The following is a 20,682-nucleotide window of genomic DNA, read 5'->3' on the forward strand; positions in this document are numbered from 1 at the left end:
TGCTTAATTCTGCTTCTGTAAACTGCTTTTTTGCAAACCAGGTTCCTCATTCCAAACCTTAAGATGTAATCAATACCTTTGTGATCTTTGCCTATATAAGTCTGGTTTTGCCACCATCTTATCACTACGAGATTTGGGAATGGCCCCTCATAGTCCCGGATTGCAATAAATGTGACTCTTTAATTCGACTTCTTGAGGCGTTCTTCTGTGATTCGCGGGGTACGTTACAACAGGTTCACTCTTGGTGTTGTAAATTCTGTGGGTTTGGACAAATGTATGACATGTATCCACCACTAGTGTCATATAGTTTCACTGTTCTAAAAGTCCTCTGTGTTCCACCTATTCATCACTCTCCCACACTCAATTCCTAACAGCCATTCATGTTTTTACTGTTTCTACAGTTTTGCCTTTTCCAGAATGTCTTGTATTTGGAATCATACAGTACATAGCCTTTTCAGATTGGCTGCTTTCACTTAGTAAATGCATTTAAGTTTCTTTCATGTCTTTTCATGGCTTGCTGGTTCATTTCTTTTTAGCACTGAATAATATTCCATTGTCTGGATGAACCACATTTTATCCATTCATGAAGGACATCTTGTTTGCTTCTAAGTTTGAGTAATTATGCATAAAGCTGCAGGTTTTTGTGTGGACATGTTTTCAACTCCTTTGAGTAAATATCAAAGAGCATGATAGCTAGATCATATGGTAGGTTTTGTAGTTTGGTAAGAAACTGACAAACCGTCTTCCAAGTGGCTGTTCCATTTTGCATTCTCACCAGCAACGAATGAGACTTGTTGCTCCACATCCTCACCAGCATTTGGTGTTGACGGTGTTTTGGATTTCAACATTCTGATAGCTCATTGTTGCTTTAATTTGCAATTCCTTAGTGACATGGTGTGGAGCATCTCTCTATGTGCATAATTTGCCATCTGTACTAGTATATCTTCTTTGGCGAGGTGCCCAGGTCTTTTGCCTATTTAAAAAATGGTTTGTTCACTTTACAAATATTTTTTCCCTAGTCTTTGGTAAGTGGGATTTGAATGTTTTCTCACTCTCTTCAGGCAATTTATTTTTTATAATTTTCTGAATTTTACAAATTTTCCATAATACAAATGTATACATTTTTAGCATTAGAAAATGTAACTTTTAAAGCACTAACGTTTTACTTTGATATTTTATTATGGCCTGACTTTTGCATTGGAAAGATCATCTGGCTGTGATATGGTGGTGAGAGTGAAGTGTGGCAGGCAGTTAGGAGGCTGTTGCTGTTTTTAAGACCAGAGCTACTGCAGCTAATACTAACTTGGAATAATGAAAGTGATGGGCAATGGTAGGATTCTAAATTGTGGAAGTGGAGTGACATGGCTTACAGATGTAGTAGTCATGGGGTAAGAGTGAGTTAGAAGAATCAGACTGGCTGAATGGTCATGACATTTACTGAGTTAGGAATATTAGGGGAGGAAAGGATTAGGGATGGACAGCAAGTTCTCTTGGGTCAAGTGTGAGATATAGACTTCCCAGTGGGCATGTCAGATAGGCTGCTGGGTAGTGAGTCTGGAGCTCAGGGAGGTGAGAACTAAAGATATAAATTTGGGAGTTGTTGGGTGTTGGTGATGTTCAAGTCATGGGAATGGATCAGATGTCCCAGGAGCATAAAAAAGAAGTCTGGGGACTGAGGCTTGTGGCTTTACAAAATTTAGATCTAGAAGAGAAGTGGCCAAAGGAGAGAAGATGCTAGGAAGGTAGAACAAGGAGAAACATGGGAGCACAGGAGTTGGAGGAAGTGGTATTTTCAAAAGGGAGGGATGGTGGGTTTAGTCAACTTTTCTTAGAGGATGTTGGAGAGTTATGATGCAGAATGAGCTGGGACTGCTGGGTAGTAGCATAAACTCAAGATGGTTGGGTCCAAGGTGAAGAACAGACAAGGTCTTCCACCAGAGGTGGATCCCTGAGTGGTGGTAGCCTAAGGTGGGATTGGGGTTGGGCGGGGGGATCCTGGGGTGACAAGCATGTTTGGTTCAAGAGCTACAATGCAGGGTTGGTACATTTCATCTCAGCTTTGCCACATATCAGCTGTGTGACCTTGGGCAAGTCACTTGATGTTTCCTGATTTCAGATGCCTCTGCTGGTAAGGAGGGAATCAGAGTAATGATCAGGTCTAACTTAATTAATCTATCTCTGCTTGCCCTGCTCAGTGAAGGAGGAAAATGAAAATATTTTCACCTGCCCCCAGCAGCAGCTATGGAGAAATCGGAATTCCATGGTAGATTATCAAAATTATTTAAATGTAGCTAATTTTGCCTTTTTGGTCTATTCAACAACACAAACATTACCAGATATTTTAATGCCAGTTCCTTTCTTAAGAGGCAGGAATGTAGTTAACAAAATGGTCTTTACTGGAAATTCTCAGGGTTGGGTTTCATGGAATTACTTCATTGGGTGAACTGGAAACATACCTTTCTCACTGCTTCATTTTATACAGTTGTGGATCCATGTTTGTGTCAGAGAAAAAAGGGTAGGCAAAGAAAACAAGTAGTGGTAGAGGGAGGGAGACATTGGGAAAAGAAAAGTAGAGAAAAGGGCCATGTGAATTAAACCAGAGTCGAGATTAGTCTAATACAGGGGTGGGCAAACTTTTTGACTGGAAGGCCACAATGGGTTCTTAAACTGGACCGGAGGGCCGGAACAAAAGCATGGATGGAGTGTTTGTGTGAACTAATATAAATTCAAAGTAAACATCATTACATAAAAGGGTACGATCTTTTTTTTTTTTAGTTTTATTCATTTCAAACGGGCTGGATCCGGCCCACGGGCCGTAGTTTGCCCACAGCTGGTCTAATACTACTGCCAAGCTGTAATGAAGACGATGCTGAGTGTCAAATTTAGGCAAAAGGTTTGAGTTTCTGTGAGATGGTAAACAGCAAAGGCAGCTGTGTTTGATCAACATTCTGGCCTTACTTTGGAAAGTGAAGGCTGGGGGCTTGGAAGGTGTTAAGAGGTTGAGAAGTTGAAAACTTACTAGATACCTGCAATTCCTTAAGTTCTTTTCCTTTTGTAGTGAAAAGTTTCAAACATATACAAAAAGATATGCAAAGACTATAATGAATTCTCAATATCTCTCACCTAGCTTCAGAAATTCTCAGCTTATGGCCAATCTTGTTTCATTTTTAGCTCCAACTATTTTCCTGCCCTGTAATTTTGAAGGGAATCCTAGAAATAATACAATTTTATCAATAAATATTTCAGATTTTGTCTCTAAAGGTAATCAGAGTACTACTGCTAAACAGAAAAATATAAGTACTGAACTTCAAATATCCAGTCAATAGTGGATATTTCTGATTGTCTTGTTAAAAAAGTTTGTTTGATTTAGGTTTCAATTAAGTCCATACATTGCAATTCTTTGATATGTCTCAAGTCATAGTTAGAAACCTGAGATACCTAAATTAGAATTTGAAATTAATCAAATTCATCAGAATGCTTTGCTATTAGCCTTACAATCACATCCACAAAGTGGCCAGATATTCAGCTGTCTTCAACTCAATTGCTGTTTGTGATTATACTTCATCCTAAATGGCTTAATAAGATGCACAAAATGACCTAACTAAATCTTTCTCTTATTCATCAATTAATTGCAAAAGTTTATGTCTAATTTTTAAAAACTTTTGTGAGGTCTGCCAGTACTTCATCATACCAACATATTCTGGCAAATGTCCCCCAAATATCCACCAGCCAAGAAACCTTTAAGGGTGATTGTTTGTGTGCTTTTTTTAATTGTATAATTCATTTATACAGAGAAATCATTTGGATTGATCTATATACAGTCTTTTTCAATTTTCACTTCCCCTGGCCAATTATAGTTCACATACCAATCAACATTTACTTTAATTTATAACCCTTATAAATTTGCCATGACACAGGACGTTTAGACCGAAATTATAGACTAGGATCTCATTTGAACAGGAACACTTTATGATAAAAGATTAATCAGTCTTTTCCCCTCCTCTTATGAATAAATTCACCAAAATTGATCTAATATGGTCAAAATTTCAACATATTCCATTGTCTTTTCAAACCCATTATTTGCAGGCATTATAAACCAAGGCAAATAAAGTTCACTTCCCCCATGCCTTCTACAACTTACTACACACCCTCAAGTTTAGCTTTTACTATCTCCTTTCACATTCTGGCACAACCAGATAGTTTTCCTTTAAGACAAAACTACTCTCTTTTCCCTCATTTTTTTAAAATACTTATTACCAGTCAACTGCCTTCCCTCTTGCTTCTCAGACAACACTAAAACTTTCAACAAAATTCATAAGGTGGTTTTTCTTTCAGTAATCTAGAATATACTGTCAGTTCATGTGTGTTCATCGCCTCAAAATGCTACACTTTAAAAATGGCAATTTTCTTGATTGGCTCAAAAACAGTATGGCTTGGTTTCACTTGGTAAAGTTAATATGATTTAAAATATATATATTTATATATATATATACACATACGCACACAAACACATTTTTAAATCAAGGAAAAAAAATACTTTAAAGACATGCCAATCTGAAAGGCATCAAAGTAAAAAAATAAAACCAAATCCTAAAAACTACAATAAAAAAATTAAATAATTGGCAGGTTAAATGAACGAAAATGAGGAATGTGTAGTGGAAAAACTAACATAAAGCATTCCAGTTGATAAAATGGAAAACCTATTATGTTTTATGGTTTGTTTTCCAAGGAACTTATGTTTCAATGTAAATTCTGAAATATTACATGTATTCCATGTAAACTTTAGATGCCCAAGTTAAAAATTCAAATTCTGCACACAAAGCTTATCAAAATAACACTGGTAAAATCCAAGTATTTGCAAAATTTTAAGTTTTGGCAAATGCTGCAAATTCCACAATTGGTTAGTATTGAAAAGTCATGATGAATGCAGAATGAAGAAAAAACCCATTTCATAAATATTTCATTTGACTGAAAATATCAGGCTTGAATGTTCTAAATAATCTTGAGAAAATATCTGGGGGGAAAAAAAGGATTGCAGTTTAACAGCAATCTGTGTGTATATATATATATATATATATATCTTTAGCTGCCTTACAAAAAAAAACAAAAAATAAAACAAACAAAAAAAAGGGAACACCACCAAACCCACCCAAAAACATAGAAAATGTTAAGACTGGTATTAAGTAACCCTGCAATGCTCCCATGCTCACATTACAAGATAAAACAAACTGTACACATTTATAAATAAACAGTTTCTCCACTAGTTAACACTCTTTATACCAAAGTCTCTTTCCGTTTGCCACTAAAGTGGGCTTTGTCCCTTGATTTTCGGAAGCCAGATTGTGTTCGGTGTGCTCTGACACTCTTAATGTTGTCTGCGGCGTGCACCGGGGAGCCACATTCTGAAGTATCTCCATCAACTTCCACCTGAGTCACACTCGACACCGTAGATGACCTTCTCTGGGCTCTGATGTTCCCGGCGGCGGGGTTGTTCTCTTCATACTCCTCATGGAGCTCTGGCAAACCTTGCAGCTCAGGTGAACTAGTAGCCTGCTGGAAAGGGGCAATAGCAGTGCGAATACAATTGAACCACTGCTGTTTGTGGAACACATCATTTGCTTGTAGAGTGTGTGACTGGCCCGGAGAGGGATCTTGGAAGCGAACTCTAAAGATATTTTTAGCTAGAGAAATAAAAATGAAAAAAATAAAATAGCAGCTTTAAATAAATAAAAAGATTATTCTAGATAACATGGTCCTACTATCTTAATAAGGGTGCTGGTTATCCTATATAATAAAAGGCTAATATGCAAATTATCCCCTTGATTGGGAGTTTGACCAGGGGGTGGGGCCAGCCAACCAACCTCCTGTGTCCCCTCCCTCCAGCTGTACCAGCCCCCTAGTTTATAGAATATGCAAATCAATTAGGTAGATACATGATACAAAATTTATACATGACTTATCAGATACACCTGCAGGTGTTAGAGCAGCAAAGCACTTTACACATTAATGAGTATAATAGTATATATAGGACAATGGAACCTATTTCATTTCTAATTTTTTGTGTAGGAACAGAATTCTTAAAGATTAAAACAAAATATATTTAGATTCTGAGTTTGTTTAAACTGTTTTAAAAGCTAGTATTTTTACCTTTATCTGAGTTGCTGAAAGCCCCTCGAAAGGATCCTCCCATTCTCACATCTCCGTCCTGTAGGTCTTCCAAGACCAGCTCTTGGACTGGGATAGGCTGCCGGTAAACCTGGTAAGAGTGACGGTCATTTCGTGTAACAGGCCGGGTCAAAACCAAGATGTCTTGAAACAGGAAAATGTAAAGTTTCTGGAGAAAGGGGAAACAAATGCTTCTTAAGTATGGCACTTGGTGACTGTAGGTGATTACAATCCACTGTTAAAATAACTTGATTTGACATTAATTTCATCACATTAATTTACTAAGATACCCTTACAAATGACCCCATAAAGATGGTTATTCAAGGCTGTGCATATTCTACACAAACAGCTTTTCTAATCTTAGACTACATAAAACCTTTAAAATTGGTGTGTAACATTAGATTAAGCAGTAGCTGAGTAAATGCTACTCCCCACAAAGACCTGATTATCAGTAGTAACATGACTAGAAACACCAGTACTGTATTCCATAGTTTTCTAACAAAGGAAGGATTAAAAAATGCAAGCTGATAAAAATGTTAATTAATGGTTCTGCTTTGTCACAAATAAAAAATCAGAGATATCACACTTCAACTTTTTCCAAAAAGAACCTCAACTTATAAACTGAGCTTTTGGAAAGCACTTTATGAAACAAAAATACTATCTATCCAAGCTTAAACTTAGTTCTAGCTGGTGCTTTTGTAATTATTTAAAAAAATAAGTTTGCTTTCATTCAATCTGCTGCAGAAATGTGTTCAGTAGTACTAAGAAAGACTTCTATCACTATAAAATAAACTCTACATTTTTTGAATATTCTTTGTTATTAAATATTATGAAATTAACAATTTATTTAGAAAGGAATCTCCTAGCCAAACAAGTTGATGACTTATGCATCAAAACAAAATATTATTGATTCTCCACTAAGGCATTTAAGTAATTCATGAGAAATCATGTTTGCTTTATCAAATAACATGAAATAAAGACCAGTAACCTTCTTTCACTATGTGATAAATTTAAACAGGGTTGGAAAAGAAAATAATAGCTCACTTCATATTAGCATTCAAATGCACTCACATGTCCATTTTTGTTCTTCAGTTCCCCGTGACAAAGCAATACTTTGCTTGCCTCAATTCTAGGATCCTTCTGCTTTTCATCCAGATATTCCAGTTTGTCAATGTAATATTGGCATTCTGATTCGCCTTTCTTCAAGTTGATATCAGAGAGAACGCCTTGTATTATCAGTACCTAAAAATTATCAAAACACTGATGGAGCATTTTCAGTTTACTAATTTATCCTGCTCCCCTATAAGGCTAAAACATCTTTTAAAATGATAAAATTTTAAAGCTTACAGGGACCCTAGAAATCAGTAAATTCAATCAGTCCCTTCATTCTACATATAAAAAAACAGCCTCAGCCAAATTGGGTGATTTGCCCAAAGTCACATAGCTAGCTAGTGAAAGAGATCAGATTAGAATCCAGTTTTGTGATTAAAATATATTACGTCTCTTTATACTATGCAGTGCACTACGATACTGGGTACTAAAAAACAACAAAACACTTCACTATGCTGGTGTGATGTGCATTAAATTTGAGAGTATCATTGTAAATCTTTCTAAGGCAAGCTAATATATAAATTTGCAAAACATAAGAGTCATGTATTTGACTACTTACAGCTTCTTCCAGAAGCTGAACATCAGGGTGGTCTTTTGGAGTATGTCTAAGAATTTCTTTTAACAGTAAAGGGTATTTGACTAGGCGACTTCGAGGAATATCTAGGAAGCTCCAAAGATCTAGTTTTCGACTGAAGGGAGACTCAAGACATCGCTGGAGAAAGTCCTGGACTCTTGGATCTTGTTTCTTTTGATCAAGAAGAGCTTTGGCTGCCAGCTGGTTACTACAATAGCCTTTGTAGGCATTCAAGCCTGGCAACTACAGAGTAATTAAAGAAAACAAAGTATGGTAAGTTTCTGTTACGATTTAGTCCATTAGTAAGTCTGTGAACACGAAACACAAAAACTACAGCTATTCTTAAAAGTTTTAACAAGCTGTGAAAATTTTCCTGCAGGTGACAATGGGGGAAGGATAGTGTTTTGGGTTGACATCAGAACACCCTACTCCGATAATTTGACTAAATTCAACCAAAGACTCATGACTTCCCCCAAATTCAGTTAGATGCTATTCTTCTGTATTCCCAGGACACCTGAGTGTTCCTCTGGCACATTCATCACCAACTCTGAGACTTTTATATAGTTGACAGATATTCTTTCACTAGATTTTAAATGTACAAACTGTCTTTCATCACTGAATCTCCTGTGATCCCTCCTAGAACAGTGCCTAGTATCTGGCAGGCACAAATGTTAAGCAAAAGAATGAAACAAATAATTAATGACATATACTGTGGGGATTCTGTCCAAAGAGGGAATATATATATATATATATTTTTAAACTATCATTCATGCAGTATTTGTTTTTTAAACAGAGACTATACTAGTAACTTCTTACAGCTACATAAGTTTGTTCAGTTTTAATGTCTTATCTATTTTTATAATCCAGTTACTGGATCAAATCACCTGATATTCATAAAAAATGACAAATATAGAAAATATGTAAAAAACTATCTAAAGCAAACAACTCGCTACATACCCAGTTCACAAGAATGTCACCAATCTGCTCTATTGTTCCAGAAGGTTTGGTTGCTTCTCCTAATCTTGCCAACAAATCTGAAGTATAAAAAAGCAGAAATACCAATAGTAGGCTTATTTTTAAAGTACTTCAGCATTAAATTAGTAGTTTAGATGTAAAATTATCTGTGTTACTACTGTTCAGATACTAATAAAAATTAAGGAGCATGTTTTACCTTCATGCAGAGGTATATAAGCATCCAGATCACCAAATATTTGTGTTAGTTCCTCTTCTGACATAATAGACAACTTTAACATGGGGTCATGGTAGGCCTATTAGATAGGAAGAAATGTGTCACACAAAGATATTGAGCAAATAAGACACGAGAGGATCTGTATTTGAATGTAATTATTCCTTTTTCTTAAAAACTAGCGGGGAATTCTATTCGTTACACATAAAAGACATTAAGGTATATATTAATCCCCAAGTAGATGCTCTTACTGATATTCATACTTGAAGAGATGTGTTTAATAAATCTCATCTAAAAAAAGTATTCATCAGTAGGTATTTTCTACTTTTCTTCTTGTAAAGGTTAAGAGAACTATCCTTTAGAATTTTTGAAATATTTTTAAAAACTAGGGCATATAATAAAGTTATTTACTGACCTTTCTTGCAAGCTTGAGATCCTCAATTAAATCCTGTTCACCTCGAGACATTTCATATATTGCCTAAAAAAAAGTCCAGCAAACATGATAGGTCATTCCTTTTTTGAGAAAAGAAAATTATATACAATTGATATTTAGAACAGTGCTTTTTAAAGTGACTCAGTCTGAAATCTGTAATTCAGAATGGAATCTCAAATAAGAGGCTGCCATGTTTTATGATTTTACCCTCTCCTTAAGAGTTGTTAAGTTTGATGACCATCACCCATCAAAAAGTGCTACTCAGATACAGAAATGCAAGTTGATTTTGTCACAGGCATTAATTTGCTATTCTTCTTGCAAAATACGTTTAAAAAATAGGGACTATTTTAAAAAATATAAGTCAATAAATATGGTCTACTGGATGCCAGCATACCTCCTGACGTTTAATTTCTTTGGTAGTTAAAGACTCCTTCATGCTGACGTCTAACATCTCTGACCATAATACACTACTTCTCCTTTTAGCAGGTGTTGGGACTGTTGATCTGCTAGACCACTTCTGGGCGGAAGCTGGAGATCTATTGTCACCACGAAGGGTAAATGACTTAAAAGAAAACAAACAAACAAAAAGAGGTGGATAAAAGAGAAAAGATTTGGAAGACACAGTAATTATTCCCTTTTCTTAAAAAATAGACAAATTAATACCAAAGTTCTGAGAATTTCTCTATGCATAAAACAGCCATTTATCCAAGCTTTAATCTATCATTTTAAAGTATTTATCAGCCAAAATTACTTTTTGGGAAGAAAAACAATCCAAGACTAAGATTTGATATAAGATACAAAGTAATAAAATGAAGTCACATTAGTATGTTCTGGTAACAATATTTCTTACCAACATATTCCAAAATGAAAAATTATGTTTAAGTATAATAATATAAACCTGTTTGTACAACTCAAAGAAAAATACAAATCTGAGGCTTCTATAAAATGTCCCTTTCACTACATTACTGCTCCCCATCCCCTCCCTCACTGACCTGTATTGTTTGACCAAAACGTCTGACTGCTCCATTTCTTACAGGAGAGATTAAATTTGCCAAGGATGTGACCCGAGCTAGAGGACGAACTCTTTTATTGCTTGGCTCCTGTAAAAACAAATACAGATTATGTTAAAATACTAAGAATACTTATCTTATATAATAAAAGCCTAACATGCTAAGTGTCCGGTTGACCAGTTGGCCGTTCAACCAATCAAAGTGTAATATGCTAATGATATGCTAAGGCTGCTCAACGTGCACTGACCACCGGGGGTATACACTCCGACCGGTAGGTTTAGCTTGCTGCTGGGGTCTGGCCAATTGAGACTGAGCAAGACGGGCCAGACACACCCTAGAACCCTCCTGCGGTCCCTCCCTGGCTGGCCAACCTCCCACACGTCCCTCCCTGGCCCCAATCGTGCACCGAGGGGTCCCTCGGCCTGGTCTGTGTCCTCTCGCAATCTGGGACCCCCTCAGGGGATGTCGGAGAGCCGGTTTTGGCCTGATGGCAGAACAACTGGCCACTATGACACACACTGACCACCAGGGGGCAGACGCTCAACACAGGAGCTGTCCCCTAGTGATCAGTACACTCCCACAGGGGGTAGCGTCACTCAGCCAGAAGCCAGGCTCACAGCTGGCAAGTGCAGTGGTGGCGGTGGGAGCCTCTCCCACCTCCCCAGCAGTGCTAAGGATGTCTGACTGACGGCTTAGGCCCACTCCCCTAAGCCGTCAGTCGGACAACCCTCAAGGGCTCCTGGACTGCGAAAGGGCATAAGCCGGGCTGAGTGACCCCCCTCCCGAGTGCACGAATTTCGTGCACCCGGCCTCTAATTAAAAAATAAGTGGTATAAAAAGCCAGTCAAATATCTGAATTATCATGGGGCACATAACAAATATCATTAAACAGAAGAAAAACTAAAATTAAAACAAATTAGATTCTAAAACCCTATAGAACGTTTTAGTTTAGTATAGAGATTAACTTTTAAAAAACCATATTATGAAAATTATCAAACATACATAAGAATGGAGAATAGTATAATGGATCTCATGTGCTTATCTCTCAGCCTTCAACAGTTTTTGGTGGAAAAATTTGTTTCATGTCTGCCCCTACTGGAATATTTTAAAGCAAATCCAAAACTCTGTATCATTTCATTCTTAAATACTTCATTTAGAGACTAGCTTTTAAATGAACATGTATGACACTGGAATGGATCATAGGAGGTGTTCAAGCAGAGACAGGGGTCAGTGGTTAAGAGCATTCAGGCTCTGGAATAAGACTGGGCCTAAATCCTGGTTATAGCACTTGCTAGGCAACATCGTAGGCCTCAGTTTTCTTATCTGTTAAATGAAGTTAGTATTAGAACTTCTCTTATAAAGTTGTTATGAAGGTTAAATAAAATATGTTTAAAGGGTTCAGATTAGTGCTTGAAACATACTAAGTTTTAATTATTACTAATATTTTTTTCTCAGAAATATTTCCACTTACTATGTAAATGTTGGCATTTAGAAATAATTAGATCTTCTCTTAACTTATTAACTTAAAGGAAAATATAGAGACATGCAGAAGAAATACTTATTTTTCTACATGTATTATTTAAAAATAACAGTATATAGCAAACACATCACTTATTCAAGGATCTCAAAAGTTTACAAAATTCATTATTCTAATTTTACTGCTAGGAAAATGGAGGCATACCATTAGGTGACTCATACAACTATTGAAATAAAGAAGGACAGACGATAAAACAGGCCTATCGTTTATGTCTATAGAGTATAATTATTTGTTTGTATTTGATGCCTTTGACAATTGTGGCATCTTGACAAAATAATTTTGATGGGTATTCAGAAGGATCTATAATTAAAAATTTATATTAAAGTTAGCACTTAAAAATAAAAACTACCATTTAAAAATGATAGATGAAATTTTTTTTTCCTAAAAATTTTTTGATATGACTAAAGTCATACAAAAAAAGTAAGGGCTGTGGAAATTGAGTAAAAATAATCCCCTAAAGTAATTTAAGAATAAAGTGACAGAAAGAGTTAAAATTCTCTGGAAAGAAACTTAAATGATTCAAATAGTCAAAGAAGCAATTAGGCTTATTAAAGCTACTACATATATTATTAACCTTTTTCCATATATATATATGAACAATACCTACTAAAGTAAGGAGACTTTGTAGATAATCAATTCAGGCCTTTGAAGGCCTTAAGAGGAGCTCTAGACCAACCCTCCCCCACCAAAATAATTAACTCCAAAGTAAAACTTTGACTATAAAGCCACTAATGTGCAAACGTTAAATGAACTGAAAAAGAAACCTTCAAGATATGTTGTAAAATGACACACTGTGTGGCTGAGGACATGTGTGAATGCCTTTACAATATACATCTGTGCAAGACAGAAGTGACACATGCATGGGCAGAAGGTCTAACATAAGGCATTCCTTTCTATTTAGTAAAGACAGAACAAAGAATCTTCTGTTTGAATGGAGATACAATGACCTCACAAAGTAAGATATGCCAACATTAACTAGAAACAAAGCAGATGTCAGAAATTCTGTTCTACTTTTTGGAAAAAGGTTAATTCCTCTTCCTTGTTTAAAACATAACAAATTTGACTTCCTAGTAAATCACAAAATATTTAATTTCAATTTAAAAGTCTATGGAAAGGTACTATTCCCAGTGAATTTGAAAGGAAAAATTAGTTTAGCTAGGAAGAAGATAATATTTGATATCTATTTTATTACATAAGATCAAATTAATGATAAAAAGTCTTTATAGGGTCAGTTTACTATACAACTATTTTCCTGATAACTCAAATTATGTGACATTTAAAACTAAAACTACAGAATTTAGATTTAGTTAATTAAATGTAAATATATCAAAAGCATCTTTCTGAAACTACTGTGGATTTTGTTTATGCAGTCTCTTTAGGGTGGCAGGATATCATGCTAAAGCAGTAATCTGGTGGTTAAAAATGTTCCACAGTCCTTTAGAAACCCATCTATAATCTCACTTTTTCACAAAGGATATATTAGTCTTAAGAGTTTAATCTAATCTAAGATGTCCAGGTAAGAGTGCCTAGCTAGCTCAGTAAGTAGAGCATGAGACTTAAAATGTCTTAAGAAAGTATGGTACTAAATCAGGAAATGTGGGTGGTGGCGGTGGGGGTAATGGGAGGACACCTTTGTATTTTTCACACATACTTTTGGGGATCCAATAGTAACTTTCCTACCTTACTAAAAGGACATATTGAGTGTTTGACAGACACAACACAAATATTTAGCAAATATATTTCAAAAGTAAAAAAAATTTTAATGAATGACTTGGAAAGTGTGATTGAAATGTGAAAATGTAATACTGAATTATGGTTCACTACTAATTTCAGGATATATACACTATTTGAAAAAAATATAATACAAAAAACTTTTGTGGAAAAGTGATATGGATTAATTAGGCATTCATGAGTCACCCAGAGGACTGGGACGAAAATTTGTCTTTTAAAATACAGGTTTGGATTTGGCTCGTGTGAGCTACAACCAGAAATAGTTTTCTTTAGAGATTCAGATGAATCATATTTAATTCTCATAGATTGGTTAATAAGAACCTAAACATTCACACTGTCAAAAACATATTTTGAAGACAAAGTTTTTCGAGAATTGGTATCAAACCTACCCTTTGCATAGGTATCAAACCTACCCTTTGCATAGGTATCAAACCTACCCTAACGATGCAGGTACAGTGTTTGGAGGTGATGAAGGAAGAGAGGGGGCAGGAGTCTACCTATCTTATCATCACTCAAATTAAGGCTTACATAATGGTTTTGTTGCTGCTGTTGTTTAATTTTATTTGGAGTGCTGTTAACAGCATTATGGTGACTACAAGAAGCTTAAAAAACAGGTACCAGATATTGAAACTATATAGCTCTGCAAAAGACAATCTGAAAATCTATGTGAACAAAGAATACCAAGAAGTTTTACATGCTCAAGGACCTTTCTATCACAGGCAACCTTTCACCAGGGCAAAGTTCACTTAGATGGGGAAAAACATTCAACAACCTCTACCATAAATTTATGTTGTTTATTTAGGTTAGCTTTTAATCAAGCTATCTAGTTTAGCTAGGGGAATCTGCCTTGAGACTGAGCTTTTAATCAATCTATTTATTTTACTAATCCACCTGTAGTCAGACTTTATGCTTTAAAATATTTTCTAGATATTTATCTATAAACAGAAAAAAAGTTTTACTGGGATGTACCTTGCACATAAAAGCAACAACATGGAAAACTTCTATTGTGAACTGAGTTTGTGTTGTTTTTTTTCCCGTTTTTTTTAAAAAAGGTTTCTTCTACTAATGGTGTCACATAAGAGGATCTATATTACTAATGAACCCAAAACTGTACTTTATAAATAAAAACAGTACGGGTTTGGGTTCATTAGTTTGGGTTACTGGATAAATAATTTTCTCTTCTACTTGGCAAGAACTTTAAAATAAGAAGAATGAAAAAGTTACTTATAAAAAGATAAAAATGAGTTAAGAGCACATAGGATTTCTTCCCTTTCTACTTAGTAATTGAAATAGCCAAATTTAGTTATTTATTTAAGGCTGTGTTGGTAGCACCAAAAACCTGACAATATCCCTGTTGTTTTTAATATTTGGAATAAAGGTACATCAGAAACATGGCTAGTGTCTGATACCAAACAAAAAGGGTTAGTTTTTTTATGGTCCAAAAGATGATTAGTTTCAGTATTTACACTGGTCACCATGTATGACTTGCTCTAATCAATGAAAATGCTTAGATTATTTTGAGAAAACTGAAACATATAAGCAAAAACCAAACAGAGAAACAAAAACCAAAGTTGAACCACACCAAAAGAAAGCATACCTTCTAAAGATGGCAGCTATTTTAACAACCAAAAGGTGTATGTATGTATGATTCACAGCTTTACTGAACCTTAAGAACTGCACATATTTAAAATATATAATGCACAAGTTTTGATATTTGTATATAGCCACAAAACTATCACCACAATAAAGTATATACAGTTAATGAAGTACAGAAACATTAAATATACTGTATTCTGTAGTATAAGTGGAATATTCATATGATATTAAATCAACTGTCAACATTAAATAAAATAGCATAAAAATCACAACTTATTTTGATAAATGTTCATACAGATTTCTAAAAACCACACTGACTTCAAACAATTAAAGCAAGGAGGGTGGCTGTAGCTAAATAACAATTCACTGGTTTAAATATTTTAACATATTTTTCTTTCTGAAGAAAAAAAGTTGCATACAATTAACTTATTAGATGTGGAAAGAAAAATAAAAACAAGCACTAGATCAGATCGCATTTTAGTTGCAGTTTGTTCACTAGTTGGCAGAGCAGTCTTATTTATTCCATAAAGTAGTTTCTAAAACTAGATAACATAAATGTAAGTTAAAAAAATAGTAACTATTTAATAAGCATTAGAAATGTGACCAATTTAAGCAAATTGAGCAGCATAACACTTAAAATCTTTTTCTGTTTCAAGTTTGCATACACTCATACTATGCCTATGTATAAACCTAACTATAACATAGTTCCTAAACTTTACCAAAGTTCCTGAACACATTTCAAACTTGCATTTTAACACTCAGCAAGATCAAAAGTTAAGTTTAAAATTATACTGTTTATAAATTATTAAAAATCTTAAAGTTCTGTGGAATTAGAAGACATCCTTTTGGCTTAAATTTTCTCTAAAAGTCTTACCTCTGGTTCTCTGAAGGACTGATTATTCACATCTAGGACTCGTATAGTCCTTTTAATAGGCAGGAGACCTCCAATCTCATCATGAGCCACCATGCTTCACCAAGTATCCCTTAAAATCTTTAGAATTAATCCACATCCAAGTCGCCCTATAACCAACCACTACTCAGACACACAGGTTTTTCTTCTGAGTGCTCAGCCACCCTTGGCAGCCATTTGCCCATGCCTCTTCCTTGTGGTGGAGCTAACTGCCTCTGGGAGCAGCAGTGAAAAAGCACACAGACCTCAAGGCTCTGTGGGAGGGGCTTGCTCGGACCAGGCTCCAGTGGGCGGCACCTAACAGACACGTGACTACAGCTAACTGACAGCTGGGCACACCTAGGCTTCTCAATTTTCACTGTGCAAGAGAAAGCTCTTTATCAAGAGGTTTAGAATGTCTACATTAAGACCAGAAGGGAAAAGGAAACTGGGTTAATGTAAGGCTTTTCCTGATTTAAAAGCACTCCCAAAGGGAAATTGCTTATTTAGGTTACTTACTCTAGTAGTTAGTCATAGACAGGAATCCTTTTTTTTTATAAAACCCTATTGCCTAGAAAGAAATTTAGTATGGGCAAGTTGACAACTTTAAGAAAATAATAATTCAGAATTAAATAAGTGTATATACTGAAGGAAAGCCTAATTATCCTGGGACTTTGCCTTTATTTTACTTGAGTATAAGTATATTCACAATTGTAAAATTATGTAAGTCTTTAGAAACTGGTTCCCATCATGTTTTCTTCAGACTAACAGAGTAAGTGCAGTAGGCACACTTCAGGTCACTCTGTTCTTGAAATAAATGTGAAGTATAATTGGGCTATCTCACAGTTTAAAGTTCAGTATTTCTTAAGACTTAAAGGCAGATACTTTTTCTTTGTTTTAAAATTTTGATATCTGTGTAATAGATTTTTATAACAAATACACAAAAGGTGATTTCTGTTCTAAAAATGTGTAACAGGGTCCTTCTCTATTCTGAATTAACCTTGATATAGTCCTAATAGGGTCAAAAATCTACATAAAAAGTCTTGCATTTTACAGCTGAAGAAATGAAGTTCAGAGTTGAAGTGAGGTCACATACTAGTGACAGTCTCTAAATTTCTAGTCTAAATCCTTTCTTCTCTGGAAAAACACTACTTCTGTTGGTTTGGTAGTCCTGGTATGAAACCGATTTTCTTCTTTAACATAAAGTACTGTATTCTATTTTGAAATGCAGGATTTTTATCCTAACTATGGAAGGCACACTGCTGGTAATCTGCAAAAATACTTCCATTCTTAGGATTTATTAGGAGCAGAGAAATCTGAAAAATCTACTGTGTAGAAGGCCTGATTCTAGATAATGAGGGTGGTACAAAAAAACAGGTTTCATATCTAATCCTAAAGTGCTAATAGGCCACTGTGTAAAGGTAGGGCACACGAAGAGATAACTAATATAAGACAGCTTTTGAAAATTAGAGAATAACCTATATAGCTAGTAAGTGTTGCAGGAGTTCAGAAGGAGAAACCACTTCTGGTAGTTTTCTGAGCTGAGATGAGGAAAGACGCTAGGGAAGAGGCTTTAAGATGTTATTTCATGCCTTGAAGGCCATGTTATGTTTTTCATAGGTCTGAGCAAGGGAAGAGTGCAAGGCTTTCTCAAAGAAACAAAATGAATTCAGTGCGAGGTCACGGGCTATGGGTAAAGACAAAGGAGCAGAGGGTTTTATTGAGCAGATATGAGAGATAAATGGAAGTTATGTTGTAAAGTGGTGTTGAAGATGGTTTTAAAGATGACTGGAAACAATGCAAAATTCACAATCAGGTATCAAGAACTCTGTGTAAGGTAGGAAACTATATGCAAGAGACAACATATGCGAGAAGTCTAAGATGCCTATGATTTTCAAGTTCAGAGGGGTAACTGTTAATGCAAATAAAGAAATATGGAGGAATGAGCTTTGAAAGAAAATTCTGAGTATCATTTTAGATGAGTCTGAGGTGGTGGAAGAACATGCAATTGAAAATACTGACCTAGTGCTTGGAAATGCTTGGCAAGGACTTAGAAGAGGTCAGAGGATAGATTTAGACTGGGGAGTCAGACACAAAGAAATCAGAGTTGAAGTTTTGGGAGTGAATGAAACACCTGGGAGAAAATCTGGACAAAAAGAACAGGGGTCCAAAGATCTAACTTTGGAGAAATGCTAAGGGAAGAAGAAATTTGCAAAAGGAGCAGTCAGAAAGAAACAAAGCAAGATGCCAAGGGGAGAAAAAGTATTAATTACAGCAAAAAGGTTAAGAAGAGTAAGAAAAGATTCATGGATTTAGTTTAATTGATAAGTTTAATGAGGACCTCAAGTGTGCTAGTTCATTGAAATAAAGACAGAAGATTACAGAGGTTGAAGAGTGAGTAGAGCAAATAAATAATGGGCATAGCCCTAGCTGGTTTGACTCAGTGGATAGAACGTCAGCCTATCAAAATAAAACAAAACAATAAAGTGGACATAGACTATTTATGATGACAATCTATACAAAACAATTTACTAAGGTTTGCAGGACAATGTTATTTCTTGCAGTAAGAGCCAACACTGCTCTTCTGTAAACACCAATGTGTTTTGTATTCAAGATGATGCTAATAATTCATCTTTCTGTATTGAGACTTTTTTTTAATCCTCACCTGAGGATATCTTTCCATTGATTTTTAGAGAGAGTGGAAGAGAGAAGGAAAGACAGAGAGAAATATCAATGTGAGAGAAACACATTGATTGGTTGCCTCCTGTAAGAGCCCCAACCAGGGCCCAAACTGCAGAGGAGCCTGCAATCGAGGTACGTGCCCTTGACCAGAATCAAACCTGGGACCCTTCGGTCCACAGGCCGACACTCTATCCACTGAGCCAAATAGGCTAGGGTGTATTGAGACTTTTTTTTTTTTAAAGTAATGGTGATTGGTTATATTTCATCATCTCTCGTTTATTACCCAGTCACACCTGAGCTATACGTGATGTGGTTGGCCTTAAGAATGGTTGACTGGCCGAAACCGGTTTGGCTCAGTGGATAGAGCGTCGGCCTGCGGACTGAAAGGTCCCAGGTTCGATTCCGGTCAAGGGCATGTACCTGGGTTGCGGGCACATCCCCAGTGGGAGATGTGCAGGAGGCAGCTGATCGATGTTTCTCTCTCATCGATGTTTCTAACTCTCTATCTCTCTCCCTTCTTTCATCATCTCTCGTTTATTACCCAGTCACACCTGAGCTATACGTGATGTGGTTGGCCTTAAGAATGGTTGACTGTTTGTAGAAGATAGTTCTATATAGTTTTAAAGTGGGATCACCTTAGAGATAATGAAATCCAGATCCCTAATTTTATAGGTAAGAACACTGATGTGCCCAAGCCCTTAGAGATAGTAAGAAAGTAGATTAGAACCCAGTAGTCTGATTCAGTTAGTTTCATCAGTTCAAAAATGTAAGGTCAATACTTTATGACTACTTAGCTTCATAAAGGAATAAAGAGCTATGAACAGTGAGAGGAAAGAAACTTCTGGGGCATTCTCATGGGTCTCTTACCTGATGTCTTTCTCCAAACTATGTTCTTCTATACAGTTCTGATACAGGTAAGGCCAAGATAATGAGAGGAAGAGATATCTCTCATTTCTCTCCTGTAGTTGAGGACCCATGAGGTAAAGGTAGAAGTCTTTATATATGTAAAAATGAAAAGCCTACAGGATCCAGATAAAGTCTAATAGTGATAGTCACAGCACAAAAATCCTGGCTCGTCAACTCTAAAATCATATTTTCATTTGGAATGTTCAGGTTTATGGACTAAATACAGACAATTGTAGATAGCATCAAAAAAGCAACAATGAACACGGCATGTTCAATTAGTACTCTGAGTGATGGGCTTGAGACAGTCTTGACTCTAATAATACTCAATGAAAATCAGAGGGCTGGAAAGGCCCTTTGAGATTGTTAACCCATCCTCTTCAGTTTTCTTAGGAAGAACTTGAAAGATATCGTGAAAAAGAAATGGGAAATTTGAGTTTTTACTCTGTGCTAGAAGCTTTATGCATGCTATCTTATTTAACCAGCTTTATAAAATATGTATTATTACCTCCATTTTGCAGGTGACAAAACCAGATTCAGAAAGTTTAAGAAACTTGTCCAAAGTTGCATGATTAATCAATGGCTGAACAGGTCTGAATCTGGTCTATTCAACTCATATTAGAATATAGTGACTTCCAGAGAAGTCACTAAATGTAACACCTTTAGTACATGTTGGGTACATGCTCAGTGCTCACTGTCATGCTGTGAATCGGGCAGAGCTAGATTTAAAACCTTGGTCTCCTAGTCTCAGGCCAATGTTTGCTGAATAACTACCAGCATTTTATAGAGAAGGAAACCCCCCAAAAGTTGAGAGATTATCTACTCTCTATCCTTTGTATATCAAGGCAGGTAAGTAAAAAGATAAA

General features: G+C 35.8%; 1 protein-coding gene across 2 annotated transcripts; it reads right to left on the reverse strand.

The window, feature by feature from the left end:
* Positions 1 to 3,747: 3,747 nt before the first annotated feature.
* NET1 (neuroepithelial cell transforming 1) lies at positions 3,748 to 16,488 on the reverse strand. Of its 2 annotated transcripts, XM_006088426.3 has the most exons (10): positions 16,217 to 16,458; positions 10,461 to 10,568; positions 9,863 to 10,030; positions 9,451 to 9,513; positions 9,021 to 9,117; positions 8,807 to 8,883; positions 7,835 to 8,092; positions 7,237 to 7,407; positions 6,148 to 6,334; positions 3,748 to 5,681 (listed from the first exon to the last, which is right to left on the reverse strand). In XM_006088426.3, exons 1-10 carry the CDS (start codon positions 16,307 to 16,309, stop codon positions 5,275 to 5,277), a joined length of 1,629 nt encoding a protein of 542 aa, XP_006088488.1. In that variant the 5' UTR covers positions 16,310 to 16,458; the 3' UTR covers positions 3,748 to 5,274. The 2 variants fall into 2 exon arrangements, with proteins under 2 accessions (XP_006088488.1, XP_023609350.1); XM_023753582.1 differs by lacking the exon at positions 7,237 to 7,407 and having other exon boundaries at positions 16,217 to 16,488.
* Positions 16,489 to 20,682: the final 4,194 nt, after the last annotated feature.

The sequence above is a fragment of the Myotis lucifugus genome, unplaced genomic scaffold (assembly GCF_000147115.1).
Source record: "Myotis lucifugus unplaced genomic scaffold, Myoluc2.0 scaffold_47, whole genome shotgun sequence".
NCBI lineage: Eukaryota > Metazoa > Chordata > Mammalia > Chiroptera > Vespertilionidae > Myotis > Myotis lucifugus.

Bases quoted from the DNA above. Each gene is read 5' to 3' on its own strand.
- NET1 (XM_006088426.3), bottom strand. From the start codon at position 16,309: ATGGTGGCTCATGATGAGATTGGAGGTCTCCTGCCTATTAAAAGGACT. The intron at 9,514-9,862 runs GTATGCTGGCAT...ACTTTTTTTTAG, and splicing joins AAGAAATTAAACGTCAGGAG to GCAATATATGAAATGTCTCG. The intron at 8,093-8,806 runs GTATGTAGCGAG...ATTACTCTGTAG, and splicing joins GTGACATTCTTGTGAACTGG to TTGCCAGGCTTGAATGCCTA.